At 47.2% G+C, this 27525-nt stretch overlaps 1 protein-coding gene across 1 annotated transcript; it reads left to right on the top strand.

The window, feature by feature from the left end:
* Positions 1-14064: 14064 nt before the first annotated feature.
* Positions 14065-15037, top strand: LOC124688796 (cytosolic sulfotransferase 15-like). Its single transcript, XM_047222428.1, has one exon. The coding sequence runs from the start codon at positions 14077-14079 to the stop codon at positions 15028-15030; it is 954 nt and encodes a 317-aa protein (XP_047078384.1). The 5' UTR covers positions 14065-14076; the 3' UTR covers positions 15031-15037.
* The last annotated feature ends 12488 nt before the right edge of the window (positions 15038-27525 follow it).

The following is a 27525-nucleotide window of genomic DNA, read 5'->3' as shown; positions in this document are numbered from 1 at the left end:
GACCTGTCTGAGGTCTCGGGCCTCGTTTGCCCCGCCTCTACATCGGACTGAAGACGCGCGCGGCCTTGCCGTCCGCGTCCGGTGACGGTTACGGCCGGATATAGTGGCGCGCAACACAAAGCGTCGTCATGTCTAAATAATGTGTCGTGTGTCGTGCGACCCAGCTTAGCGATGTACACACGTTGACCAGGGCTGCTGGAAGTCTTCTCAATAAAAGTTCTACTTATGTTCAACTTAAGCCCATGATGAGATGATTATCTTGTGCTCTCATCGTTTGTTTGCATATAAATGATACAAAGACATGTGTTTATTTATACGGTTTTGCTAATTCTCAGGTTCACTAGAATGAACTTTTTCTTAGTTGACACTGGGGCGGTACTGCAGTGGCGCTGTGTGGTAACTTGGACCTGAAGATGCTACCACGACAGGAGGAGTGCAGTCTCCTGGTCCAACGGCAGAGCCTCTCCCACCATCACCCGCCTCGACAGGGTGTTTATCAACCAGGCTTGGCACGACTCCTTCCCGGCCTCTAGTCTCACCTTCGCTAGCAGAGACACCTCAGACCGCGTCCCTCTCATGGCTAAAATCTCCTCCTCCATTGCTAAGGGAGGTTTTTTCCGCTACGAGCCTTCCTGGGGCATGCACGCTAGGTTTCGCCAGGTCATCCGCTCGGCTTGGAACTCTTCCTTCAGGGGTGACGCCACTGCCAGAGTGGTGGCCCGCCTCCACTTGTGCAGAAAACAAATGTAAAACTTTGGTGCGCCGCATCTCTCCCTGTTCCTAGAGAGAGACCGACTGTCGCCTGCTTTTCAACCTGTTGGACCTGCTTGAGGAAGCACGTCCCCTGACCCCCGCCGAAAACCTTCTTCGCTCCCTAACTATGGACGCTCTTCACCTCTCTATCAAAGAGAAGACCATGTATTGGAAGGCCAGGACCAAAATTAGATATGCTCTGGAAGGGGATGAGAACACTAAATTCTTTCACTCCTCTGCCACCTGCCGGATGCGTCGCAACTCTATCCCCTCTCTCCTCGTGAATGATGTGAAAATCACGGATCACTTTGCGAAAGCTGCGACCCTGAAAAGTTTTTATGCTGACCTTTTAGGTACAGTTGTCCCCACGACTTGGCGCTTCAACATCGGTTCTCTCTATGATGTTGCCCCCCCCCCCCCGCCGCCTGCCTACCTCAGTACCCCCTTCTCTGCTAAAGAGATTAAGGATGCCTTCCTGGGCATGAATAAGATGTCTAGCCCACGGCCCGACGGTTTTGGTCCATCCTTTTTCTCCACTTTTTGGGACACGGTCGCCGCTGATGTCTTTGCCCTTTTTCAATCTTTCTACGACGGATCGATGGATCTCTCTAGGATCAACCGCGCTTTCCTCGTCCTCCCCCCCAAGGTTCAGTCTGCAAACCACCCCTCTCAGTTTCGCCCCATCTCGCTGCAGAACTGTATCATGAAAGGCATCACTAAAGCTCTCCCTACGAGACTCCAGTCCGTTGTCCAGACTCTCATCGACGCGGACCAGACCGGTTTCTTGTCTGGGCACCGCATCTCCGAAAACATTGTCTACGCGGCTGATCTTCTCCGCTGCTGCCACAGCCGCAAAGCGCCCACTTTGGTTTTCAAGATCGATTTTTGAAAGGCCTTTGACTCTGTGAACTGGGACAGCCTCCTCATCATTCCGCGTGCTCGTGGCTTCGATGAGCGTTGGTGCCTCTGGATGGAGAAGATCCTTCGCACGGGCCTCACGGCGGTCCTGTTGAATGGGGTTCCCAGAGACTGGATCCCCTGCCGCAATGGGCTGCGTCAAGGAGATCCCCTCTCCCCGTACCTCTTTATCATTGTAGCTGACGTCCTTCAAAGGCTCATCCGCTTGGCCTGGGCTGAGGGTGGCCTCGCCCAACCTCTCTCCTTGGACACCCCCTGCCCTGTCCTCCAATACGCTGATGGTACCCTCATCCTTTGCAAAGCTACCCCTGCGGCGGCCGCTACCCTCAAGCGCGTCCTGGAGGACTTTGCCGCTGCCACGGGGCTTGCTATCAACTTCGACAAGTCGTGCTTCGTTCCCATGCATGTCTCTTCGGAAGATGCGGCTACCATGGTGGCCACCCTTGGGTGCCCCATTTCGACCTTCCCCCAACCGTATCTTGGGCTCCCCTTGTCCCCCACGAAACTCCCCGCCTCTGCTTTCGCACCTCTTGTTCTCTCCTTCGACCGTCGTCTCTCTGGTTGGCAGGCAAACCTGTTATCCGCTGGCGGTATGCTCGTCTTGTGTAACGCTGTTCTGAATAATCTTGCTATGTATTATATGTGCTCGTACTTGCTTCCCCGTGGGGTTATTGACAGGATCGACAAGAGGCGCCGCGCCTTCTTCTGGACCGGGAAGGACTCTTGCTCGGGTGCCCGCTGTCTGGTTGTGTGGGACAAGGTAATGTTGCCTACGTAGGAGGGCGGATTAGGCATTAAGGATCTCCACCGGCAAAACAGGTGTTTGCTTTTAAATTTTGTTCATAGCCTCCACTTACCTAACCTCCTCCCTTGGAAAAGTTCGTTTTTCGCATCTACAGGTCGTGATTTGGGGGAATCCTCCAAGCTCCCCTCCTTCCTCGAGAAGATCGTCGACCACTGCCTCCCCCTCTACCGCGCCATCACAAGGGTTGAGGTGGTGGACGGTCGCGCCACGTCCTTTTGGCTGGACAAGTGGACGTCGGGTCCCACCCTGGCTACCCGCTTCCCCGCCATCTTCTCCCACTGTACTCGCCTTCACGCCACGGTGGCCACGGTGGTTGAGGGCGGGATCGACCTCCAGCCTCGCCTTTCCACCGCTGCGGCCTGCGAGCTCCTTGAGGTGCAGCGACTGGTAGCCGACATCTCCCTCGAACCTGGCGCTGACATACGGTTCATCGACACCGTGCGGAAGGCCAGTTTCAGCTCTCGGGAGGCTTACAGTATGCTGTCACCTTCGCGCCCCACTGATGCCTCCTCATGTGTGGCTTGGTCTCTCCGTCTCCCCTCCAAGTTGAAGATCTTCGCTTACCTCGCCGACATCGACCGCCTGAGCACAAGGGCGAACCTCTTCCATAAGAGTTGCGCCCCCTCGGAGACGTGTGCCGCTTGCGACTCCGTGGAGACTTGTCGCCACCTCTTCTTCGAGTGTGCCATGGCCAGCCACGTGTGGGCTCGCCTCGGTGTCTATGTTCCTGTTGGGCGGTTCTCCATTTGGGATCTCCCTGCCCCCCTTGGTGTTACCCCGTCTACTTGGCACTTCGGCGTTGCGGCGGTGATGTGGTCCATTTGGAAGACCCGCAACGACCTTGTGTTCAATGGAAACACCCCCCCGAGCTTCACCATTAGACGCGCATGTGATGACATTGCGCTTTGGCGATGGCGTATCCCGCACCCCGGCCGGGCCGACGTCGATTTCCTCCGTTCTTACATGATTTCGAGATGTGCCTGATATGTATCTCTCTCCCTCCCCCGTTGTATTTCCCCCCATGTACTTTCAGACCGGCTGCTTGGCCTCTTCGAGAAATGGAATCATAAGCGGTGGGGTTTTTACCCCCCCCCCGTCCTCCTCGAAAAAAAAACTTTTTGAAAAAAAAAACCCAGTCTAGTGTAACATCATGATAAACAACCACCACTTCTTTGTAAGACTTGTGTATACTGAGTTAACAGAAATTATGACATGTGGGGCCTCCTTATTAGGCTGATGTGCCAGTCAACATCAGTCAAGAGACAAAAGTTAGGACTTCTTCGTAAATTTCCAAGACCACCTCAAAAAAGAAAAAGAAAAAAAGAAAACAGCCAGTCACAACGTCCTCATCGTCTTCATGAGCTCCGACGCCGCCACAACTCCGGCGAAAAATTACCACCGAAGTAAGCTCCCCCCACCCCCACACTGACTACAAATCTCCGAGACGTTGTTGCAGGGGAGGTGCTCGTGCTCCACCGACTTAGGTTGTAGCAACAAGGGAGGGCAAGCTGCAGTAGAGGGAGGGTGGGCGCGCGACCAGCAGGGAGCACCCGTGGGGTGGAGGCGGTCCTCGTTGGTCTGGGCGACCCGAGAGTGTACGGCCACAGACGCACGAGCCTCGGCTCCATGGCCATCGGCGTGCGAGCCCCCAACACAACCCTCGGTGAGCCAGCGGTGTCAAATCAGTGCTCCAGGGATCATCCCCATCAAGGAGACACTGTCGGGATCTGCGCCGTCGAGGGGAGCCGCCTCGTAGAAGAGCTACGGACCGTCGCCGTCCTCCAGGGTCCTCGACGAGGGGGCTCGCGCTGCTCAACTCCTCCCCACGAGGATGTTCCCCTGTTCTGATGGCCGCCGCGACCGTCCATGACGATGCCAGGAGGCTAGCAAGCAGGTGTTGTCACCGGTGAGCAGGCTGCTGGGGGAGGGGTGGGAGGGGCGGCGCCGATAGGGGAAGGGAAGTGATGCTGGTGGGAGGCGGTGGTGCTTCTCCGAGTGGATAAGAAAATAATAGGAAATAAGATGAAAGAAAAAATGAAAAAAAGGAATAAGAAAAAAAGAAAAAAAGGGATCCAGTGGGCCATGAGGCTGGCATGTGGGTTCGGAAAATTTACTTAATTCATAATAGTCTAAAGTTTACCTGTGTTGTTTCTGTGTTGCCACGTCAGACATGGTGGGCCCAACTGTTATTTTCGTGTTAAATTCGTTGACAACGGGTCTTACGACAGAGTGGTGATTGTCTGTCACACTGTTACACTAAACCGGTAGTCTTTTTTACCAAAAAGTTGAAAGGTGGTGGTTTTTTTGAAACTCTAGCCACAATTGTGGTGGATTTTTGTAATTAACTCAGTCTGCTTCCATGGGCCTTGTTGGCTGTGTGCAGTGCAGCTCTAGTGGAAGAACTGAACCAAAGATGGGGAGCACTGTGACACGAAGCCCAGCAGCGTTCATCGGAGGCTGGGATGGTTCCCCATGCCGCCGGCGAGGGAGGGAGATCGATGGCTTTTTGACCAAAGTGTAATGTGCCCTCTCCTCATATTATCTGCTGCTGCTTTTGCTAATCTGTCTCTGGGTGTGTAGTGGAAGCATACTAGGCCGGGACAGCTGCCAGGTAGTACACTGGGGCGGTACTGCAGTGGTGTTGTGTGGTAGCTTGGACCTAGCACGACAGGAAAACAGCTCTGGTGCAGTCTCCTTCCCTCCCATGTGCCTTGTTGGCTGTGTGCAGTGCAGCTCTAGTGGAAGAGCTGAACTGAAGATGGGGAGCACTGTGACACGAGGCCGTTCAGCAGAGGCTGCACCATCCACCATCTGTATGCAGCCATGGCGTGGTGGCACATGGAGGCTGCCCATGCCGCCGGCTTGGGAGCCGGAGATGGTTAGCGCGCGAGCGATGGCTTTCAATGCTCGCCTCACCACTCACCAGATCGGTTGCCGCAGGTTGCGCCGTATCAGTCCTGTTGATGGAGATGGCTGCTCATGTGCATGGTGTGACACCGCAACTAGATGCAGAGTGCTCACGGCGTGCCGGGCTCTGGGTAGCAGCACCATCAGCTGCTGGTGCCAAAGAGCATGGGTGACACAAAAGGTTTTGGTGGCAGTTGGGAGCTGGAGCTGAGCGGCTGCTCTCACTCGCTTCATCTGAAAGCGACCATGGCGCTGCCGGGCGCCTGGGCCGGGAGTGCTTTCTGAGTATCACTCCTCCCAACATCTCTAACGCATACCGTGTAATGTGAATCTGCAAAAATCGGATACACTAAACCGTATCATAGTTTCGTGGTGTGAAAATCGTCATGGCACAACATACCGCACGTAGGCGCGTGCAAATTTAGAGTCAAAACGTTCACGCCACATTTTCAAACTAGTTCACCAGACTTATTCCGATTTCAAACATCATTTACATAAATAAAGGACACAGAAGGGGAACTATAATTCAAGCTAGTTCATAGACCCAAGTTTAAGCTAGACCAGGTACTTCACCGGGACATGGGGGCGGCTTCACCTGGAGTCATCGTGGGAGTAGTCGACGATGATGAATCCGTGATGCCCATATCTTTGACACGATGGAGCCCTTTCGTGCCTCCTCCAACTACCGCTCCTCCTCGGCCTCCTCGCTGCGGAGTTTCATGTGGTCCCACATGTCGGTGATGATGGTGGCGAGAGACCGGTGACGCACAGTGAGAAGGTACCGGCGCTCCCACTCCACGTCGGTCAGCGCCGCATTGCCGGTGTCGGAGTAGGAGGAGGGGGTCAGGCGTGAGGGCAGGAGTTCCATTGGCGGCGCCGAAGATGGACCTCGTGTCACGGGGCCCACATGGGGTGGGAGGGGGGGTGGGGTTGGGTTGCGACGAGAGATGCACGGCCGTAGCTCGGGCGAGGTTTTCAGGGTGCTTCTCGCTGACAAAAAAACACCACCGTGCGGAAAAAAATAAAATAGACGCCACATGCGGGATTGCCCGCCGCCATTCCACACACCGATAGACCGGGCCATGACACGCTCGAATCCAGTGGCGATTGTGGAGGTCGATCTGAGTCGCTGACGGCGAGCGGATCTGAGTCGATGACAGCGAGCGGCAGCCACAGAGGGGGCGAGGTGAAACGTCGATGCAGTTTACTGCATTTCACCCCCGAACCAGCATGTATAGTGGCTGCGGTGTCGAGTCAGGGTTTCCACAGGAAAAATAGCGGGCCAGCCCCTTTTGCGCTGTCTGTGCATGTTTTAGGCCAAACCGAATGTTTTGTGTACCTGGCCCTTTCGCCTTATCTGATAAAGATGTTTGAAACAATGGTTCCATTACTGTTTAGATTGTTGATGTGAGTTGTAGCACAATTGGCTGCAAAAGCTCCCTACCGGGCACTGATTAGCGCAGCATACCCGCGAGAAGAAGTCAATATAGAAAGGAAAGCGTGATTGCTTTCGAGCTTGGACCGCTTCCTCCTCGGCCTGTTGCCAATGGCATGATTGTTTGTTCCTGGGCGAGTTGTAAGAGTATCTCTAGCATAACTACGTATTGTTGTATTATGATCTAAATATATTTTAAAGGATGGCTAACTTATGACGAACGGAGCGAGGCCTCACCGATACCTCTTGTAAGCCGCCGGCTAGGGTTCATCAGATTATTAGATAACCCATGATGTTTGTATACACTCCCTGATATAGTGAAATTTTGTTGGCTGACGTCCGTGATTTTTACATCTCTTTGTTGAAGAGGGTTTCTACGTTAAAATCCTGTCCCTGCGTGCAGGGGCGGCGGTAGGTGTATTCATGTGTATGCACATGAATACCCATGATTTTGACAAAACACCAACAATCTAGGTAAAACTGAGATTTTTTTTAGCAAAAATAACAAAGATTTTGGCAAAATAAATACCCATAATTGAAATGAATACACAACCCTTGAATCCTGACACCGTCAGTGCCTGCGTGTGTTCTTTTATCTTTTTCGTTATTTGCTTGCCGTTTTTATAACACATATCCTCCTCCATATGCGGTGCTAACCGTTTGGGCTGGCTTTAACCGAAACCCAAAAACGGTTAACGGCACATATAGCCGAGGGATGAGGAAAAATCTCCCCCCCCCCCATATTTCCTCGGTAGCCGAGCGACTCGCATATTCTCCCATATCCGCATCACCGAGGCGATTCACCTCCTAGCCGCCGCGAAACACCACCAGGCCACCGCGAAATGGCAGGTTCTTCCTGCCACCGTTCCCCTCCACCCATCTGCAGCGCCGACGGCAATAGCGGTGTGCAGCCTGCTGTACTTGCCATCCCGCCAACTTCTCCGTCTTCGACGACTGGGCGGTGGTGATGACGACGACGTCCGCTAAGTTTAAGTTTTAGTTTAAATTAATTTAAATTTTCGGTTAAGTTTAATTTATTTGTATGAATTATGTGTGAAATGTATGAATTATGTGCAAGTTTTAGTTCATTTATATGAAATTTGTGAAATACAGCATTGAAGAAAATTTTTGCTCATCTATTTTGCGACCATTTGCTCCTCTAAAATTTAGGGGATCAGCTAGAGATGCTCTAACCAAATCATGATAATCATCTCGATTGACGCTGCAAGCGTGCCTTGACTACCCACCTTGACTACCCTTATTTCATTATTCTTTTTCCCGAAAAGGTGCTTCATTATTACTTGAAAGGTTTAAGTAGTTTCATGGACAATCGTCTAATTTTCATCGATTCAAAAGTTACAAAAATAGGCGCAATAAAAGTGGTAATCACAAAATGTGTATAAACGCCTAAGAGGATGAAGGTGTAATCCGTAGATTACGCTGCAATCCATGCCGAGAAAATTATCTCTCACCATATCCTTTAATAAAGTGACATCTGGATAAATATGTTGCGATTTTTCACGAACTAAATAGACGAACACGAACTGTTATCCACGCTCATGGCTAATGCAGTGTTCCCCCGTTGGACTACTGTTACGTGACTGCCAGTGCCAGATGCTTTGGGAAAAAGCAACGAATTAATAATAAATAATCTGAGTGGAAGATGCTTTGCAGATCAATGGAGATATTGACTGACTACATACACGGCCTTCCGTCAAAAAGAGTACATACACGGCCCACGGCTGGAAAAGCTCTCCGCTTGTACGGCAAAATCTATACACCCACCAGGTTGGTGGTTACCGGCCACCGCACACGGTACACCCCTGGTCGGGTATGGACCAGGCCCATTTTTAGCTGTTTAGCCTGCAGTTCGTTTTTTTCCTTTTCTTTTTTTCTTTTCTGGTTTCTTTTTTCTGTTTTCTTTTCTTTTTTTTGTTTTCGGTTTTGTTTATATTTTTTCAGATTCGAAAATTTTAAATTTTAAAAATTGTTCAAGTTGAGAAAATGTTTAAATTAAAAAATGTTTAAATTTTAAAATCGTTCAAATCTAAAAACCGTTCAATTTTGAAAACTGTTCAAATTCGAAAACCGTTCAATTATTAAATTTGTTCAAATTTGAAAACTGTTCTAATATGAAAATCGTTCAGATTCGAAAATTGTTCAAATATAAAATTTGTTCAAATTCAGAAATTTGAATTTAAAAATTGTTCAAATCGAAGAAAAAAAATTTGTTCAAATTTGAAAACAGTTCTAATATGAAAATCGTTCAGATTCGAAAATTGTTCAAATATAAAATTTGTTCAAATTCAGAAATTTGAATTTAAAAATTGTTCAAATCGAAAAAAAAGCTGTTCAGATCTGAAACCGCGATCATGGGCCGGGCCCAACAACGACCAGGGGTGTGCGGTCCGTCGCTTCCCACCGAGCAGGTCGGTGTAAAGCACACCCCCGCTTGTACCGCCCGCGTCTATTCCTCTAATGGGCCCGTCCAGCAAACGCCCCTGATTTTCTAAAATTTCCGTTTTAAGTTTATATATGAATTTTCTAATTTTAAAAACTTCAGGTTTTCAAGATTTTATTGTTTAGATAAAAATTATTCAGCTTTTAAAATTCTTCAAAACTGAAATTGTAAAAATTAGAATATTTTCAGAAAAATAAAAATTTAAAAACGTTTAAAATTGAAAATTGCTTAAATACAAAAATGTTAAAATAAAAAATGTTAAAATTGAGATTTTTAAAATTAAAAATGTTTATATTAAAGAATGATTAGAAATAAAAGAAGATATGACATTCAATCAAGCCTCCCCTCGTAACTGATTATTTGACATTCTAGATTTTACGTGTGAGCTCTTTGGCATCACCGACGAGGACCGAGCCGATCCAACCTGGGTGCCCACCGGCAACGGCACGTAGTGGGCGGACGCATAGAACTACTACCTTTCGCGCAAAATTTCGAAAAACTACAAGTTTATGTTTCAATTGCAAAAAACTACCATAATTCGTTCCAGTTATTCCAAATAGCACTGATTCCAAACTGATTGCGAATTGACACGATTTCTGACAAAAATGGCCCACTGTTAGCGGTGATGTGGCAAAAATTATCTCAGCTAAAGTGGGTCCCACGTGTCAGCACAATTTAGAAAATCAAAACAAATAAATAAAAAGGGGAAAATGAAATTTGCAAATTAAAAAACTGGATCCTGCAACCCCCACCGCCGCTGCACCCAACTCATCCCTACCACCGCCGGTCGTCGCTGCAGCCAACCACCGGCGCCCTCCCCGCCGGCTAGCGCTCCTCTACTCCGACGCGGCCCATCACCGGCGAGCCCAGCCTCCACCGTCGCAGCTCCTCACCCAACGTGTTCCTCCACCGGCGAGCCTCACCAGGGCCAGCGAGGGCGTGTTCTGGCACGTGTGGGGAGCTTGGCGGCCAGGCGCTCGGCCATGGCGCCCGCCAGAGAGAGGGGAGAGCAGGGATGGACACGAGACGGGAGGTCTCGCCGGCGAGGGGAGTGGGGCGGATGGAGGTCGCGGCGGCGTGCACGGCCTTGTGGCACGACAGGCACGCCCTAGCGGAGCGATGGACACGGCGCAGCCGGCGAGAACGGTGGCGGTGCGACGGGCATGGCGAGCACAACACGGCGGAAACAGGCAGCGCCGCAGTCCACGGTGCATCCAGCAGCTCCAGCCATGGGGCAGTGGTGGGCGCGACGGGTACGGCATGGCACAGGTGCGCGGCGGCGGGCGTGGGCCGGCCCGGGTGCGTGGCGTCAGCCATGTCGAGGGAGCAGGCGAGGACTGGATGATTCCCCGCTCCACCCACGCTGGCGAGGACTGGCCTGGCAGCCGCCGCACGCTTGCGAGCCCTGGTCATCGCCGCACTGGTCCCTAACGGCCGTGTCCCGCTCCACTCAGCCCGCGGCATGGCACCAATGAGCAAGAGGGGCGGCGCGCTTGCAGGCGAGCTTTGGGTGGCGCGTGTGCATGCGAAATTCGGACGACACGGCCACGACGAGTTCCAGCGCCGGTGCAGCGACCTCTAGCAGGGGCCGGCGTGAAGACATCCAGGGCGGCGCGGCCGTGGACTGGCAAGAGCCAGCGCAGCGAGCACGGGTCTGGCTGGATGAAGGTCAACGGGGGATTTTTTCCATTTTAAAATATATCCTTTTTAGTTTTCCATTTTTTAAATTATGCTGATATGTGAGATCCAGTTTAGCTGAGATAATTTTTGCCACGTCACCGCTGACAGTGGGCCATTGTTGTCATAAGCGCTGTCAATTCATGCTCAATTCGCAATCAGTGCTAATTGAAACAACTGGAACGAATTGTGGTAGTTTTTTGCAATTGGAACGTAAACTCGTAGTTTTTCAGATTTTGCGCGTGAAGTAGTAGTTCTATGCTATATACTCCGTTGGCAGTAGAGGAGGACGTACTCATCCTTCTCGAACTCTTCTTCGTTGGGGCCTACACGATCGGCGTCTTCGTGGCGCCGCGCCACGCCCTACACCGTGCCAAAGCGAGAGGTGAAGGCCGAGTCGGAGTACGCGACGCCTCCCATCAATCGGAGGCGCAACGGCAACAGCCACAACATATGTGAACTAGCGCGGCCGCAGCACAGCCGCGCCGGCGGCGCCCTCCTCATCCCGAAGCCGGAGGTGAAGGAGGAGCAGGACGACAAGGAAGCCGCGAAGGCCGCGCAACTGGCGGAGTACGAGCGCCATCAACGCCTCATCGCCAGCAGCGACGACCCCGACGAGTGTCTAGGGCTGCACGTGGCATTCGCAGCGTTGCTGAACGACAAGAACGCCTGGAGGAGCGACCTCGACTTGGCGATCGCAATGTTCATCCGCGACAGCGGGAAGCCACTCGTCGACCTCACCGATGACGGCGAGGCTAGACTAAGCGGCGCGGTGAAGGACGGTCCCGTTGACGAGCCCGACGAGCGCGGCAAGCAGGACGTCATCGTCGATGACATGTACAACTTCCACCAGTACTACAACACATCTGACCGTCGCAAGTTCTACTAGATTAGGGTTTAGTTTAAATTTAATCTAATTTCATTCAAATATATGTAATATATAGCAAGTTTGAATAAATTCAGTTATTTTTGCTTAAATTTTAAAAATATAAATTTGTTTGGGGACGTGACTGAAAAGCGAAATCCCTAAACGCAACACGAACGAAACATATTTCTAAAACGATAAATCCAGCGCCGTCTAGGAACACTTTGGATGCGGCTGCATTACGCGTGCAACCCTCGCGTAACAACGAGTAAGGCTCTAGAGGAATGGTCGCTCAGGAGCAGCTTTAGGACCTGGACCGGAGCTGCTTTAATACTGGATACTCGTGTTGCATGCGGATTGAGCTCCAGCAAATGAGCCCCAGGAAGCAATTGATCAGCCTATTTTCGTCTCTTCAACAGCCAGCGACCTAGCAAAGGCGGTTATCCAGCAGAATCAATAAGAGTAGCCGCAATGATAGTATCATAAGTTGTATTATATATGTCATGTTGTCAAAAATCTAATGTGTCAAATCAATTAATGATGTGAGAGATGAGAGTAGTATCATAATATGATAGTGTATCATGACGCATAAATCTAGAAAACTTAATGACAAATACATCATGTACACACATTTACATTGAGATTGTACAAAACATTAAATATGACATAAGTATGATACCATATTATGATACTATGCATTGTGAAGGTAGTATCATAAATTAGTATCATGTACATGATACTAGTGTATGATACTTCCCATTGTGACTAGTCTAAGCTTGCAGGTGCACATGAGCAAGGCCCCGCTTGGGTAGCACACTAGTGGAAAATGGTGCTTTTGCACCGGTTGGTAAGGGGCATATGCACCGGATGCCCAACCGGTGCAAAAGGCCCCTCCCCCCCCTTTTGCACCGGTTCAGTTGTGAACCGGTGCTAATGGGGGCACCACGTGGCGGCCCCCGGGCGCCCGAGCGAGAGGACCTTTAGCACCGGTGCCGCGGCAGGAAAATGTCCCAAAACGCTGCCGCGGTAGCACCCCGCTACCGTAATTTTTTTTCGAATTATTTTTCACTCCCTTTTTTTTTCCTTTTTTCAGAATTTCTAATATTTTAGTTATTTCACAAGTTTAGTCTCTAACTACCCTTGTCTCTAGTCTAATTACTTACTCGTGCTCAGACTTCCCGCTCGATCACCCATCCTCCCACTACTCTAGCACTAGCACGCTTAACTTTCAAGTTCCTTTCCATCCCGCATCCAAGTGCTTCACGCGCATGTATGTGATAGTAGTATCGTATCAATCCTATTAACATATCGGTCGATGTATTGTTCGAATTTCAAATAATTCTTTTAATAAACAAAAGTAATGATATAATAATAATCTTGAATAAATAAATAAACATTAACTTCATAATTTGTATTATTTTAAATTATTTTCAATTTTTTTAATTTTTTTGCCAAATCTAAAACCTGAAAATTTGAAAAACTTATAATTTGCATAGTGTAACTTTATGCAGGATGCAATTATTAATTTTAATTTTGAAAAATAAAAAAAATATAAAATCCTAAATTTCTAGAAAAACTAAAACCTTCCTGCTTTCATATTTTAATTTGCAGAATGTAACTTTTTCCCACGATGCTTTTGATATATTATACGTTTTTTCCCGACGTCGTACGCAAAAGTTAATGCGGTTTTACCATTTTTCAAACTTTTTTTGCAAAAAAATTGAAATTCAAATTTGTTAATTTTCCCTAATAGTAGGTTGCGTAACATACAGGAATCTCAAAAGATTTTATTTTTTGAATTTTCTATCATTTTCTTTTCTATTTTACAGTGTTAAAAAAGGCGATCCACGTGGGGTGGAGGTGCGTGGGGAGCAGAACCCGCACGAATCGGTGCTAATGCCCCCTGGACGTCCAGACCGTACGAACCGGTGCTAATGACCCCTTTAGCACCGGTTCGTGCTAAATCCGGTGCAAAAATTTTTGGAGCGAAAAATCAAAGCCCTTGTTTCTGCTAGTGGCAGGAGGAGGCGGAGACCACGAGGCGGGGTCGATGAGGTGTGCCTGCGCTGCCGTCGAGAGCAAGCGGCGCGTGGCTCCGCTAGCCATCGGATCACTCTCTACGCTCAGGCAGGTGCCATACCTCTGTACCCAATTATATAAGAATAAGAGACCCCCAAACCCCTGAACAAGAACAACCACATAGGTCGATCCAGCAGAAACTCTTTCGCCTCACAGCTAGCTAGCTAGCTAGCAGCATGGCACAAGATCAATCCGTGGTCAAAGAGATCGACCAACCTGGCCAAGATCTTCCGACATGGGATGGATGGTCCACGCCACTCACCCTCTACAACAGCTACTGGCTCAGATCTCACACGGTAAGCAAGTTCATGCTTGTCAGGGACAGGTTCAAGCCCCGCCGCGACGACATCATCCTCGCCACGCACCCCAAGAGCGGCACCACCTGGCTCAAGTCCCTCGCCTTCACCGTCTCCACCCGCTCCCGCTTCACCTTCGACAACACCCCTCTGCTCACCAGCAACCCGCAGCGCGTCGTGCCCTTCATCGGCGTCATGGGCGGAGACCTCGACAACCTCGAGGCCCTGCCGTCGCCGAGGCTGCTCTCGACGCACCTGCCGCTCTCCCTGCTCCCGCCCGCCGTCTCCACCGTCGGCTGCAGAGTCGTCTACCTCTGCCGGGAGCCAAAGGACGCGTTCGTGTCAAGGTGGCACTTCGAGAACAAAATTGGCACAGGGGCTCCCATCAGCCTCGATGATACGTTTCGCATGTTCTGCCAAGGGATCTCCCCCTTCGGCCCTTTCTGGGATCACTACCTGGAGTACTGGAAGGAGAGCCTGGCGAGGCCGCACGAGGTGATGTTTCTCAGGTACGAGGAGATCGTGTCTGACCCGCTCATGGTCGTAAGGAAGCTCGCCACCTTTCTCGGAGTCCCGTTCACCGAGGAGGAGGAGGAGAGCGGAGTCGCCGAGCAGATTGTGAGGTTCTGCAGCTTCGATTCTCTTCGCAACCTGGACGTTAACAAAACAGGTGCCGGCGTTGAGCGTGCAGGAGGCAAGATTCTCCTCGAGGCCGCGTCGCTCTTCAGGAAAGGGAAGGTTGGTGACTGGGTGAACCACATGAGCAAGGACATGGCAGAAGCAATGGATCACCTCGTGGAGGACAAGTTCAAGGGGTCTGGGCTAGAGTTCTGAGATGCGGCTTAATTTGACGTGCCAGCTACTGTGAGTGCGTAGTGTAGTTGCAGCGTCTGATGATGGCCATCAGTGTTTTCACCAAAGATGTTGAACTCTGCAATAAATTTGGTCGTGTGCTTTGTTTGATTACAGTATATTGCCCTTTATCCGAGAAAACAGAAAAGCAACAAAAAAGCAATCGAGTTTGTGGAGGTTGTTGTACATCCATGTCACCAGAGCACTCTTTTATCGCCATTCATTCGGTGCAAAGCACTTATAATGGCATCACTAATTGAAGGCACAATCGAGGCAGGACCAGGGCAGATTTTTTTTCTCGAAATGGGGGTATACCCCGGCTTCCGCATCATGATGATGCATTCAACCTTTTATTAGAAAAAATGTTCAGTACTATATCGTTTACAACTCACGCATCACCGAGTATTGATACAAAAATCAACCATCGAAAACAACTCATACTATGACTACACATCAACATAGTCTTCTAGTATGACGCCAATCAGCCTGGCACAAGATATCCTGAGCGACGACCAGGAGCCGTGTGCAGCCAGAAACCATAGCACCCCGCTGCCCCTCCGGCGAGAGCAGGCCCCAAAGCTGGACCCAGTGGGAGATCATATGGATAACCTGTAAGAAATGAAAAGAATTTTTTTTGTTAATATAATATCATTTTTGATCCTCCAAATAGACCAACATAAACAGAAACCCCAATCCGAATAAAAGCCTTAGATAGTCTATCTACTCCATTTAACCAATTACCAAACATATTAGTAATATTAGTCAGAGGTGGAAAATCATAAGTGAAATTGACTGTATGCCATAAGAGCTTTGCTAAGGGACATTCAATGAAAAGGTGCCGAATGGTCTCCTGTTCCCCACAGAAAACACATTTCGTACACCCATTCCAATATCATTTAGCTAGATTGTCCTTAGTTAACAGTACTTTATTACTTAAAAACCACATGAAAATCTTAATCTTAAGCGGAATTTTAACCTTCCAGAGATATTTTCTCAGAAAAGGGGTGTGATCACACATAAGATCTTTATACATCGAATTCACTGTAAACAAACCATTAGATGTCAAATATCAAACAAAACGATCATCCTCTTCGGTCAAATTTACAATCATAAGTTTCCCACATAATTGCAACCATGAAGTCCATTTGTTACCACTCAACACCCTTCGGAATGTAAAACCTGTGCAATTGTTACATTCTTATGGTGTACAATATTATTCAATGATGGATATTGAAAAGCCAGGGAGGTATTTCCTAACCAGGTATCTTCCCAAAAGCGGGTAGTCATCCCATTACCCACTCTGAAAAAACCCCTAAAAAAATTCTTGTTTAACTCCCATCAATCCTTTCCAGAAAGGGGAGTCAGTAGGCCTAGCTTGGACCTCCGATAACGTCTTCTGTCTTAGGTATTTATTATGTAGCAACTCTTGCCACACCCCGTCTTCATTAAGAAGTTTAAAGAGCCACTTACTCAATAAGCATCTGTTTTTAATTCCGAGAACCTCAATACCTAAGCCCCTGATCTTTGGGTCGACAAACAATGTTCCATTTAGTAAGACGGTACTTTCTTTTGTTTTCATCGGACTGCCAAAAGAACCTAGATCTGTAGAAGTCCAAACATTTCCTTACCCCAACAGGTATTTGCAGGAAATACAACATAAACATTGGTAAGCTAGTTAATACGGAATTAATAAGGACTAGCCTATCACCATAGGATAGTAACTTTCCTCTCCAACATTCTAGTTTACTCTCGAAACGTGTTTCTACCGGATACCAATCTGAATTCCTTAGTTTTTTTTGTAATGGATTGAAATACCCAAGTATCTAAAGGGGAGTTGTCCAGCATCACATCCAAAGATCTGCTTATACTGGTCTTCTTCCTCCTCTGCCTTTCCAAAACAAAAAATCTCACTCTTATGAAAGTTAATCTTAAGCCCTGATTGCTGGAATTTGTGAGCATTTGGCCTTTGGCCCATGGCCCATTATCAAATTCTGAAACTCACATGGCCCATTCCAATAATCAGTGGCAGCACTAGTGGGGGCTAAAGTTTAGTCCCACATTGCTAGTTGGGAGAGAGTTGGAGTGGTATATAAGGTGGGCTGTTCTAGTCCTAGTAAGTGAGTGAGAAGAGAGAGAGCCCTCGCGCACTCCTCCTCCTCCGCCGCCCGCCTCGCCACGCCACGCCACGCCACGACGCGACGCGACGCGACGCGCCGCGCCGCGGGTTGCGGGAATCTCGCCGAGCCGAGCTTATCTTTTTGCTGTTTGGGAAATTAATTGTGTAATCAATTTTGAGTCATTAACGGACGCGTTACTCAGCCGTTTTGCCTTCCGGTTTTTCTGGATCGTGGCTGTGTCGACTCGGACGTGGGCTGCGCCCACGACCTTCCCGAACCACACTATATAAGCGCGGACGAGAACCCTAGCCCGTACGCGACACATATGCGACTACCGTTTCCGGTTCATTGCGCCGCCGCCTTCGTCTTCCTCATCCCGTCCGTCGGCGTGCACCGACTGCCGGGACGAGTAGGCCTCCGGAACCCCGCCTCTCGTGAACCCGTACGGGTGAGGGGCAATCAGGTTTTTGGGGAGCGCTCGGGCGCGACTGCGGCATCACGACGTCGTCATCGGACGACGAGTTCCTCCACACCGACAATTTCTTCCCGGACCTCGGCGACTTCTTCGACAACCTCAACATGGGCGACAACGACGCTGCCGTGAAGTATGTGATCTTGTCGTTTCTCTTTCGGTTCGTTAGAGTTTCTTCTTCTAGTATATGCGGTAGATGCGATCGGTTTTTCTACTTTAGATGTGATCTGTTCATCTATCTTACTAGACTGCACGTTTAGTTTATTTGTTTACATAGTCATGAATTATCAATTACTTGTTCGGATTATTTCATATGGATATTTGCTTATATATTCAACAATCCAAAAACCTGATTATAGGCAAATCAATTCAAGCAGCGTTGCTGCCGCTACTCGACCTCCCCTCTTTGATGGCATGCATTACAAGAGGTGGCGCACAAAGGCAGTTCTATGGTTTACAAACCTAGGCTGTTTTAGCGCCACAGATGCAAGACCTGAGGGGCCTCTCTCTGCAGAGGAGCAGGAAAAGTTTGAGAAGGTCGACGCCATGTTTAAGGCGGCCTTGTTCAGCATTCTTGGGGACAACATTGTTGACCCGTACATGGCTTTCGACCATGGCAAAGATGCGTGGGATGCGCTCGAGGCCAAGTTTGGGGTCTCGGACGCTGGCACTGAATTGTATGTCATGGAGCAATACTATGACTACAGGATGACTGATGAGCGCTCCGTGGTTGAGCAGGCTCATGAGATTCAGTCCCTTGCCAAAGAACTCGAGCAGTTTAAGTGTACCTTACCGGACAAATTTGTGGCCGGTGGCATTATTGCCAAGCTTCCTCCTTCATGGAGGAACTTTGCTACTTCTCTGAAACATAAGAGACAAGAGTTTTCCGTTTCGGATCTCATTGGCTCGCTTCATGTGGAAGAGAAGGCGAGAGCAAAGGACACACGCGCTCGTAGTTTTGAGGGAGGTTCTAGTGCCAATGTGGTACAGAAGAAAAACTTCCAATCCCACAAGTCTAAGAATAAGAACAATGGAAAAGGCAAGTTTGAAGAGAAGAACAAAGCCTCAAACTCAACCAACTTCAAGAGGAAGACTCCTTATAAGAAGAAAGGGAACTGCCATGTTTGTGGCGCTCCTGGACATTGGGCTCCTGATTGCCCAGAACGCCATGATCGGCGTGGGAACAGCGGCAAGTCCGCAAATGTTGTTATTGGCGTTGATACTGAGATGAAGGACGTTGGGTACGGTATTTCCCCTCCTGTCCTTTCAGTATGTAATTCTCCTGATTGGTGGATAGACACCGGAGCCAATACACATGTATGTTCCGATGTGTCTATGTTTTCTTCTTATCGAGGTTGCAAGGACTTCCTCCGTGCTCGATGGGAAACGGCTCACGTGCTTCCGTTCGTGGTGTTGGTACGGTGGATCTGAAGTTTACTTCGGGAAAGACCATCCAGGCTGAAGAATGTGCGGCACGTTCCCTCCATTAATAAGAATCTCGTTAGCGGATCGCTTTTATGTCGAGATGGTTTTAAGTTGGTCTTTGAGTCCAATAAAGTTGTAATTTCCAAGTGTGGACAATTTGTTGGAAAGGATTATGTGTGCGGAGGCTTGTTCCGCTTATCTCTGTCAGACATATGTACTCAAATTATTAATCATGTTTGCAATGATAGTGAGTCCGATATTTGGCATTCACGACTTTGTCATATTAATTTTGGGTGCATGACGCGGCTAGCGAATATGAATATAATTCCGAAATTTGCTATTGTCAAGAAATCCAAGTGCCAAGTATGTGTGCAAGCAAAACAACCACGTAAGTCTCACAAGACTGCGGAGGCAAGAGACTTGGCACCGCTGGAGCTTATACATTCGGATCTTTGTGAAATGAATGGCGAATTGACAAAAGGAGGAAAAAGATACTTCATGACTTTAATTGATGACTCTACTCGATATTGTTATGTGTACCTCCTGAAATCTAAAGATGAAGCTCTTAATTACTTCAAAATCTTTAAAGCTGAAGCAGAAAACCAACTTGATCGAAAGATCAAGCGGCTAAGGTCTGATCGTGGTGGAGAGTATTTTTCCAACGAGTTTGATTCTTTTTGTGCGGAACATGGTATTATCCATGAGAGGACGCCTCCCTACTCACCTCAGTCAAATGGGGTGGCCGAAAGAAAGAACCGTACTCTAACTGATTTGGTTAACGCCATGTTAGATACATCGGGTCTATCCAAGGCATGGTGGGGGAGGCGATATTGATCGCATGTCATGTCCTAAACCGTGTCCCCACAAAGAACAAAACCATTACCCCGTTTGAGGAATAGGAAAGGAAAAGGTTGAAACTCTCTTACCTACGAACTTGGGGATGTATGGCGAAAGTAAATGTGCCAATACCCAAGAAGCGCAAGCTTGGACCAAAAACCGTGGACTGTGTTCTTCTGGGATATGCATTTCATAGCATTGGCTACAGATTTTTGATAGTAAAATCTGAGGTATCCGACATGCATGTTGGTACAATTATGGAGTCGAATGATGCGACTTTCTTTGAGGACATCTTTCCTATGAAAGAAACGTCTAACTCATCAATTCAGGAGATGTCCAGTTCATCTACTCGAGAATTATTTCCCGAACCTACCATGGCTATAGAACACTTTGATAATCCCGTGGAGGATGACAATGAAGTTCCCGAAGGAGCAAGAGACAGAGGACTGCAAAGTCTTTTGGACATGATTTCATTGTGTACCTCGTGGATGATACTCCCACTTCTATTTCGAAGCCTATGCGTCCGAGGATGCTCGACTACTCGGAAGGAAGGCTGTCCGTAGCGAGATGGATTCCATCTTAGCTAATGGAACTTGGGAGGTTACTGATCGTCTTTATGGGTGCAAACCTGTAGGATGCAAGTGGGTGTTCAAGAAAAAGCTTAGGCCCGATGGTACTATTGAAAAGTACAAGGCACGACTTGGGGCCAAGGGTTATGCTCAGAAAGAAGGCGAATAATTCTTTGATACATACTCATATGTAGCTCGATTGATCACTATTCGAGTACTACTTTTCTTGGCTGCCTCGCATGGTCTTCTCGTTCATGAAATGGACGTTAAGACATCTTTCCTAAATGGAGAGCTTGAAGAGGAAATTTATATGGAGCAGCCTGATGGATTTGTAGTAGATGGTCAAGAAGGAAAGGTGTGTAAATTACTGAAGTCTTTGTATGGGCTTAAGCAAGCACCTAAGCAGTGGCATGAGAAGTTTGAAAGAATTTTAACCGCGGAAGGCTTTGTTGTAAACGAAGCTGACAAGTGTGTATACTATCGCCATGGTGGGGGCGAGGGAGTTATTCTTTGTCTCTATGTCGATGACATATTGATATTCGGGACCAGCCTTACTGTGATTAAGGAGGTCAAGGAGTTCCTATCTCGTTGTTTTGAGATGAAGGACTTGGGAGTAGCTGATGTGATCTTAAACATCAAGGCTGCCGAAGGATGACGATGGTGGGATTACATTGCTTCGGTCCCACTATGTGGAAAAGATCCCGAGTCGCTTCGGGTATAGCGACTGCAAATCTTCTCCAACGCCTTATGATCCTAGTGTGATAATTCGAAAGAATAAAAGAATTGCTAGAGATCAATTGCGATATTCGCGAATCATTGGCTCGCTTATGTATTTAGCCAGCGCCACTAGGCCTGACATCTCCTTTGCTGTAAGTAAACTCAGCCGTTTTGTGTCTAGACCTGGAGATGTTCATTGGCATGCTCTTGAGAGAGTTTTGCGCTATTTGAAAGGCACTGCGAGTTATGGCATTCACTATACTGGGTATCCAAGGGTACTTGAGGGTTATAGTGATGCAAATTGGATATCTGATGCTGATGAGACTAAGGCCACAAGTGGTTATTTGTTTACACTTGGAGGTGGCGCTGTTTCCTGGAAGTCTTGCAAGCAGACCATCATTACGAGGTCAACTATGGAAGCAGAACTCACAGCATTAGACATAGCCACTGTTGAAGCAGAGTGGCTTCGTGAGCTTTTGATGGACTTACCTGTGGTTGAGAAACCTATACCCGCTATTCCTATGAACTGTGATAATCAAACTGTGATCATCAAAGTAAACAGTTCTAAGGATAATATGAAGTCATCAAGGCATGTGAAGAGGAGACTAAAAACTGTCAGGAAAATGAGAAACTCCGGAGTTATAGCGTTGGATTATATCCATACGTCTAGAAACTCGTGCAGACCCCTTCACAAAGGGACTATCACGAAATGTGATAGAAAATGCATCGAGGGAGATGGGTATGAGACCCGCACTATGAGCTGCCCACGGTGGTAACCCACTCTATGTGATCGGAGATCCCGTGAATTAGAACTGGGAGACAAGCTGTTGGTCAGCTGGGAGGAGAGTATATATTCCTATAGCAATTTTACCACTCCGTAAGATGCAATACTCTCCTAATCTGCATGGCAGGTTGATAATTATCTTAATGTGTTCTAAGTGGCTTATTTTAGCGAGAGATGTTGTCCTGCAGAACATCTTTTGAAGAACACACCTATATGAGTCCGATTGTTAAACGTCGCAATCTATGAGAGTTGGGTGCTCTCTACTAAACTCATGAAAGGCCCCGGAGTATGACGTATAAGCTCCAAACCGCGAGGAAGCCTCGCGGCAGCCTAGTATCGGTCTAGGCTTTGTATGAAGCTAGTGCGCAGAAAACTTGTAGTTCAAGGCATAGTCCACTATCCAAGTTGCAATCTAGTGTAATATGAAGCTTTAAGTGGAAGTTCAACTTAACAGTCTCCACGACATACCGGTATATGAAACAATGTTCTGGAAACTTATTGATGAGATGTGCCAATGAGAGTTTGTGGGGGATTGCTGGAATTTGTGAGCATTTGGCCTTTGGCCCATGGCCCATTATCAAATTCTGAAACTCACATGGCCCATTCCAATAATCAGTGGCAGCACTAGTGGGGGCTTAAGTTTAGTCCCACATTGCTAGTTGGGAGAGAGTTGGAGTGGTATATAAGGTGGGCTGTTCTAGTCCTAGTAAGTGAGTGAGAAGAGAGAGAGCCCTCGCGCACTCCTCCTCCTCCGCCGCCCGCCTCGCCACGACACGTCACGACGCGACGCGACGCGCCGCGGGTTGCGGAAATCTCGCCGAGCCGAGCTTATCTTTTTGCTGTTTGGGAAATTAATTGTGTAATCAATTTTGAGTCATTAACGGACGCGTTACTCAGCCGTTTTGCCTTCCGGTTTTTCTGGATCGTGGCTGTGTCGACTCGGACGTCGGCTGCGCCCCACGACCTTCCCGAACCACACTATATAAGCGCGGACGAGAACCCTAGCCTGTACGCGACACATATGCGACTACCTGTTTCCAGTTCATTGCGCCGCCGCCTTCGTCTTCCTCATCCCGTCCGTCGGCGTGCACCGACTGCCGGGACGATGAGGCCTCCGGAACCCCGCCTCTCGTGAACACTGTACGGGTGAGGGGCAATCAGGTTTTTGGGGAGCGCTCAGGCGCGACTACTGGCATCACGACGTCGTCATCGGACGACGAGTTCCTCCACACCGACAACTTCTTCCCGGACCTCAGCGACTTCTTCGACAACCTCAACATGGGCGACAACGACGCTGTTGTGAAGTATGTGATCTTGTCGTTTCTCTTTCAGTTTCTATTAGAGTTTCTTCTTCTAGTATATGCGGTAGATGCGATCGGTTTTTCTACTTTAGATGTGATCTGTTCATCTATCTTACTAGACTGCACGTTTAGTTTATTTGTTTACATAGTCATGAATTATCAATTACTTATTCGGATTATTTCATATGGATATTTGCTTATATATTCAACACTGATAACTCTTCAAAGAGGCATAAAATTAATTTCATATTAACCGCTTTGCTGAGGTCATGATCCAAAAAAAAGGATAGTATTATCAGCGTACTGTAATATAGAGAGTCCTCCATCAACTAAATGTGGGATTAACCCTCCAACCTGACCATCCTCGTTTGCACGTTCAATTAAGATGGCAAGCATATCCATTACAATATTAAACAACATGGGAGACAAAGGGTCCCCTTGCCGTAGCCCTTTTTTTTTGTCTGAAAATAATGACCAATATCCTCATTCACCTTCACCCTAACACTACCTGCTTGCACAAACTGTTGCACTAATCTACCCCATTCTGGAGCAAAGCCATTCAGTCGCAAGGTTTGTTGTAGAAATGGCCATTTCACCTTATCATATGCTTTCTCGAAGTCGATTTTAAATAACATCCCATCCATTTTCTTAGTATGACTGCCCCTTCCAAAATATTTCTACCTGGCATGAAAGCAGACTGGGTTGGCTTTATAACTCTTGGAGCAATCCCCGAGATGCGATTCGTACCAACCTTAGTGAATATCTTGAAACACACATTTAGTAAACAAATAGGTCTGTATTGTTGTATTTGGACCGCATTCTATTTTTTTGGGTAGTAGTGTAATAACCCCAAAATTTAGTTTGTAAAGGCGAAAATCCCCTTTGCTAAACTGTGAAAACAAAGCCATCAGATCAACTTTTATAACATCCCAAATTTTTTGATAAAACTCAGCGGGGAACCCATCTGGTCCAGGAGCTTTATTTAGTTCCATCTGAGAAATTGCCTCAAAAACCTCAGGCAATATTGATGGTGGCAATGAGATGGATATGGATGCTAAGGGGCGGAGGAAGATGCAAATTTGAACAATAACGGGCAAGATGAAAATAACACGAAAAATGGTGTTGAAGGGATGCAGGAGCAATGTCAACAAATTAATGATATTCTGGTTGGGATGCTAAAGTTGCAGTTATCCCCTACAAGTAGTGCTCCTTTTGTTCCAAATTTGGGTGAAAAATATCGTTTTATAAGTCCATATTGCATGTTCAAAATCTGCCACTTTCCCTAATTCCCATGCAGATTCGCTATCAGCAAGATCTGTAGGATAACGTTGCATAGAAAACAAAAATTTTCCTATCGCGAACACGCAATCCAAGCCAATATGCAATCTAGAAGACGGTAGCAACGAGGGGATGATCAAGACTAACCCTTGAAGAGATTCCAAAGCCTATAAGAGTAGGCTCTTATTGCTGCGGTAGACGATCACTTGCCGCTTGCAAGCGCGTAGAAGATCTTGATCACGATCGCTTCCGGCGCCACGAACAGGCAGCACCTCCGTACTCGGTCACACGTTCGGTTGTTGATGAAGACGACGTCCACCTCCCCGTTCCAGCGGGCAGCGGAAGTAGTAGCTCCTCTTGAATCCGACAGCACGACGGCGTGGTGTCGGTGGTGGTGGAGAAATCCGGCGGAGCTTCGCTTAAGCGTGCGGGATGTGGTGGAGGAGAGAGACCGCTAGGGTTTGGGGAGAGAGGGGGTTGGGCGCCGGCCCTCTAAGGGGTGCGGCCAAGGCTGAGGCTTGAAGTGGTCAGCCCCCTCTCTATGCCCCTCATTATATAGGTGGAAGCCCCAAGAGTTCTAGTCCAAGTCTTCGAATAAGACCCCAACACTAAAACCTCCCATATGTGGGAAACCTACTCAAGGAGGAGTCCCACCCAAGGTGGGATTCCCACCTTTCCTTGAGGTGGGTTGGCCGGCCACCCTAGGGGAGTCCACCTTGGACTCCTCCCCTTTAGGGTTGGCTGGTCATGCAAGGTGGAGTCCCTCCGGGACTCTACTTTCCATGGTGATTTCTTCCGGATTTTTCTAGAACCTTCTAGAACCTGCCATAAATGCACCGGATCATTTCCAAACTTGGAATATGACTTCCTATATATGAATCTTATTCTCCGGACCATTCCGGAACTCCTCGTGATGTCCGGGATCTCATCCGGGACTCCGAACAAATATTCGAACTCCATTCCATATTCAAGTTCTACCATTTCAACATCCAACTTTAAGTGTGTCACCCTACGGTTCGTGAACTATGCGGACATGGTTGAGTACTCACTCCGACCAATAACCACTAGCGGGATCTGGAGATCCATAATGGCTCCCACATATTCAACGATGACTTCAGTGATCGAATGAACCATTCGCATACGATACCAATTCCCTTTGTCACACGATATTTTACTTGTCCGAGGTTTGATCATCGGTATCACTCTATACCTTGTTCAACCTCGTCTCCTGACAAGTACTCTTTACTCGTACCGTGGTATGTGGTCTCTTATGAACTTATTCATATGCTTGCAAGACATTAGACGACATTCCACCGAGAGGGCCCAGAGTATATCTATCCGTCATCGGGATGGACAAATCCCACTGTTGATCCATATGCCTCAACTCATACTTTCCGGATACTTAATCCCACCTTTATAACCACCCATTTACGCGGTGGCGTTTGATGTAATCAAAGTACCTTTCCGGTATAAGTGATTTACATGATCTCATGGTCATAAGGACTAGGTAACTATGTATCGAAAGCTTTATAGCAAATAACTTAATGACGAGATCTTATGCTACGCTTAATTGGGTGTGTCCATTACATCATTCATACAATGATATAACCTTGTTATTAATAACATCCAATGTTCATGATTATGAAACTAATCATCCATTAATCAACAAGCTAGTTAAGAGGCATACTAGGGACTTCTTTGTTTGTCTACATATCACACATGTACTAATGTTTCGGTTAATACAATTATAGCATGATATATAAACATTTATCATAAACATAAAGATATATAATAACCACTTTTATTATTGCCTCTTGGGCATATCTCCTTCAGTCTCCCACTTGCACTAGAGTCAATAATCTAGTTTACATTTGTAAAGATATAACACCTTGGCCTTATGGTGCTTTATCATGTATTGCTCACGGGAGAGGTTTTTAGTCAACGGATCTGACACGCTCAGAAACGTATGTATTTTGTAATTCATTTGCGTCTCAACGCATCACTCATTTCCAAATGAGTCGGCATTTAAATATGTTTGGTCTTCTGGTGGAACCTTAATTCCGCGGTCTGAAATATGTCACTAATATTGTCACACACAATATAGCTTCAAAGTTCTGACTCTGTCGGAACTATACCAAGTTCTCAAAGAACCTCTTGACTTAACATCCTTTGTCATTGTCAAAACAATGACATACTCTGCCTTCTTTTGTAGAATCCATCACAATATTTAGAACTCTTCTAAATCTAGCATAGACAACTTCTAGCTCATTGTGCTACCTTTTAAACAACACTTAGTCTATATTGAGATTGAAATTATATTTTATATGTGACAAAAACAATATTGATGTAACACCTTACAGCGATTTGTTTGTCATTTCTTCATACAAAAATATATTTATATATCCTTAGTTCTTCTAAAGTACTCAAGGATATTCTTACTGTCGTCCAATGATCATCATATGAATCATTCTGGTAAATGCTCATAACACTTTATAGCACATGATATCTGATTGTGTACATATTATTCGTGATCTATAATCACTCATGTGTTTTTACTCTTTGAGTGTCGGATACACTCAAGTCTTGTTAAAACTTTACATGACAAGAACATCTTCTTAATATTTCTATATTGAACTATTTCAATATCCATTCTATGTACTTTGACTTAAACTTATTTTGTGTTTCAATCTATCTTCATAGATCTTGACACTAAATTTGTTTCAGTCATTATCTTTTCATTGAAGTTAATTTCTCAATGAAACCTTTTAATCAAGTATATAATTACATTATTTATAACCAACTATATATCATCTACATAAGTATTATAAATATGTCTCAGCGCTCCCACTTAATTTTTTGCAAATGCAAGCCTCTTCATCGTCTCTGATGAAATCAAAAACTCTTTGACTATTTCATCTGGTGAAGATTCCAACTCCGCGATACTTACTTCATCCAATTGAAGTTCGTATACCTATCT

Source organism: Lolium rigidum, chromosome 2, assembly GCF_022539505.1.
Source record: "Lolium rigidum isolate FL_2022 chromosome 2, APGP_CSIRO_Lrig_0.1, whole genome shotgun sequence".
NCBI lineage: Eukaryota > Viridiplantae > Streptophyta > Magnoliopsida > Poales > Poaceae > Lolium > Lolium rigidum.
Note: the sequence above shows the minus strand (reverse complement) of the source record. Positions and strands in the feature narration are given on the sequence as shown.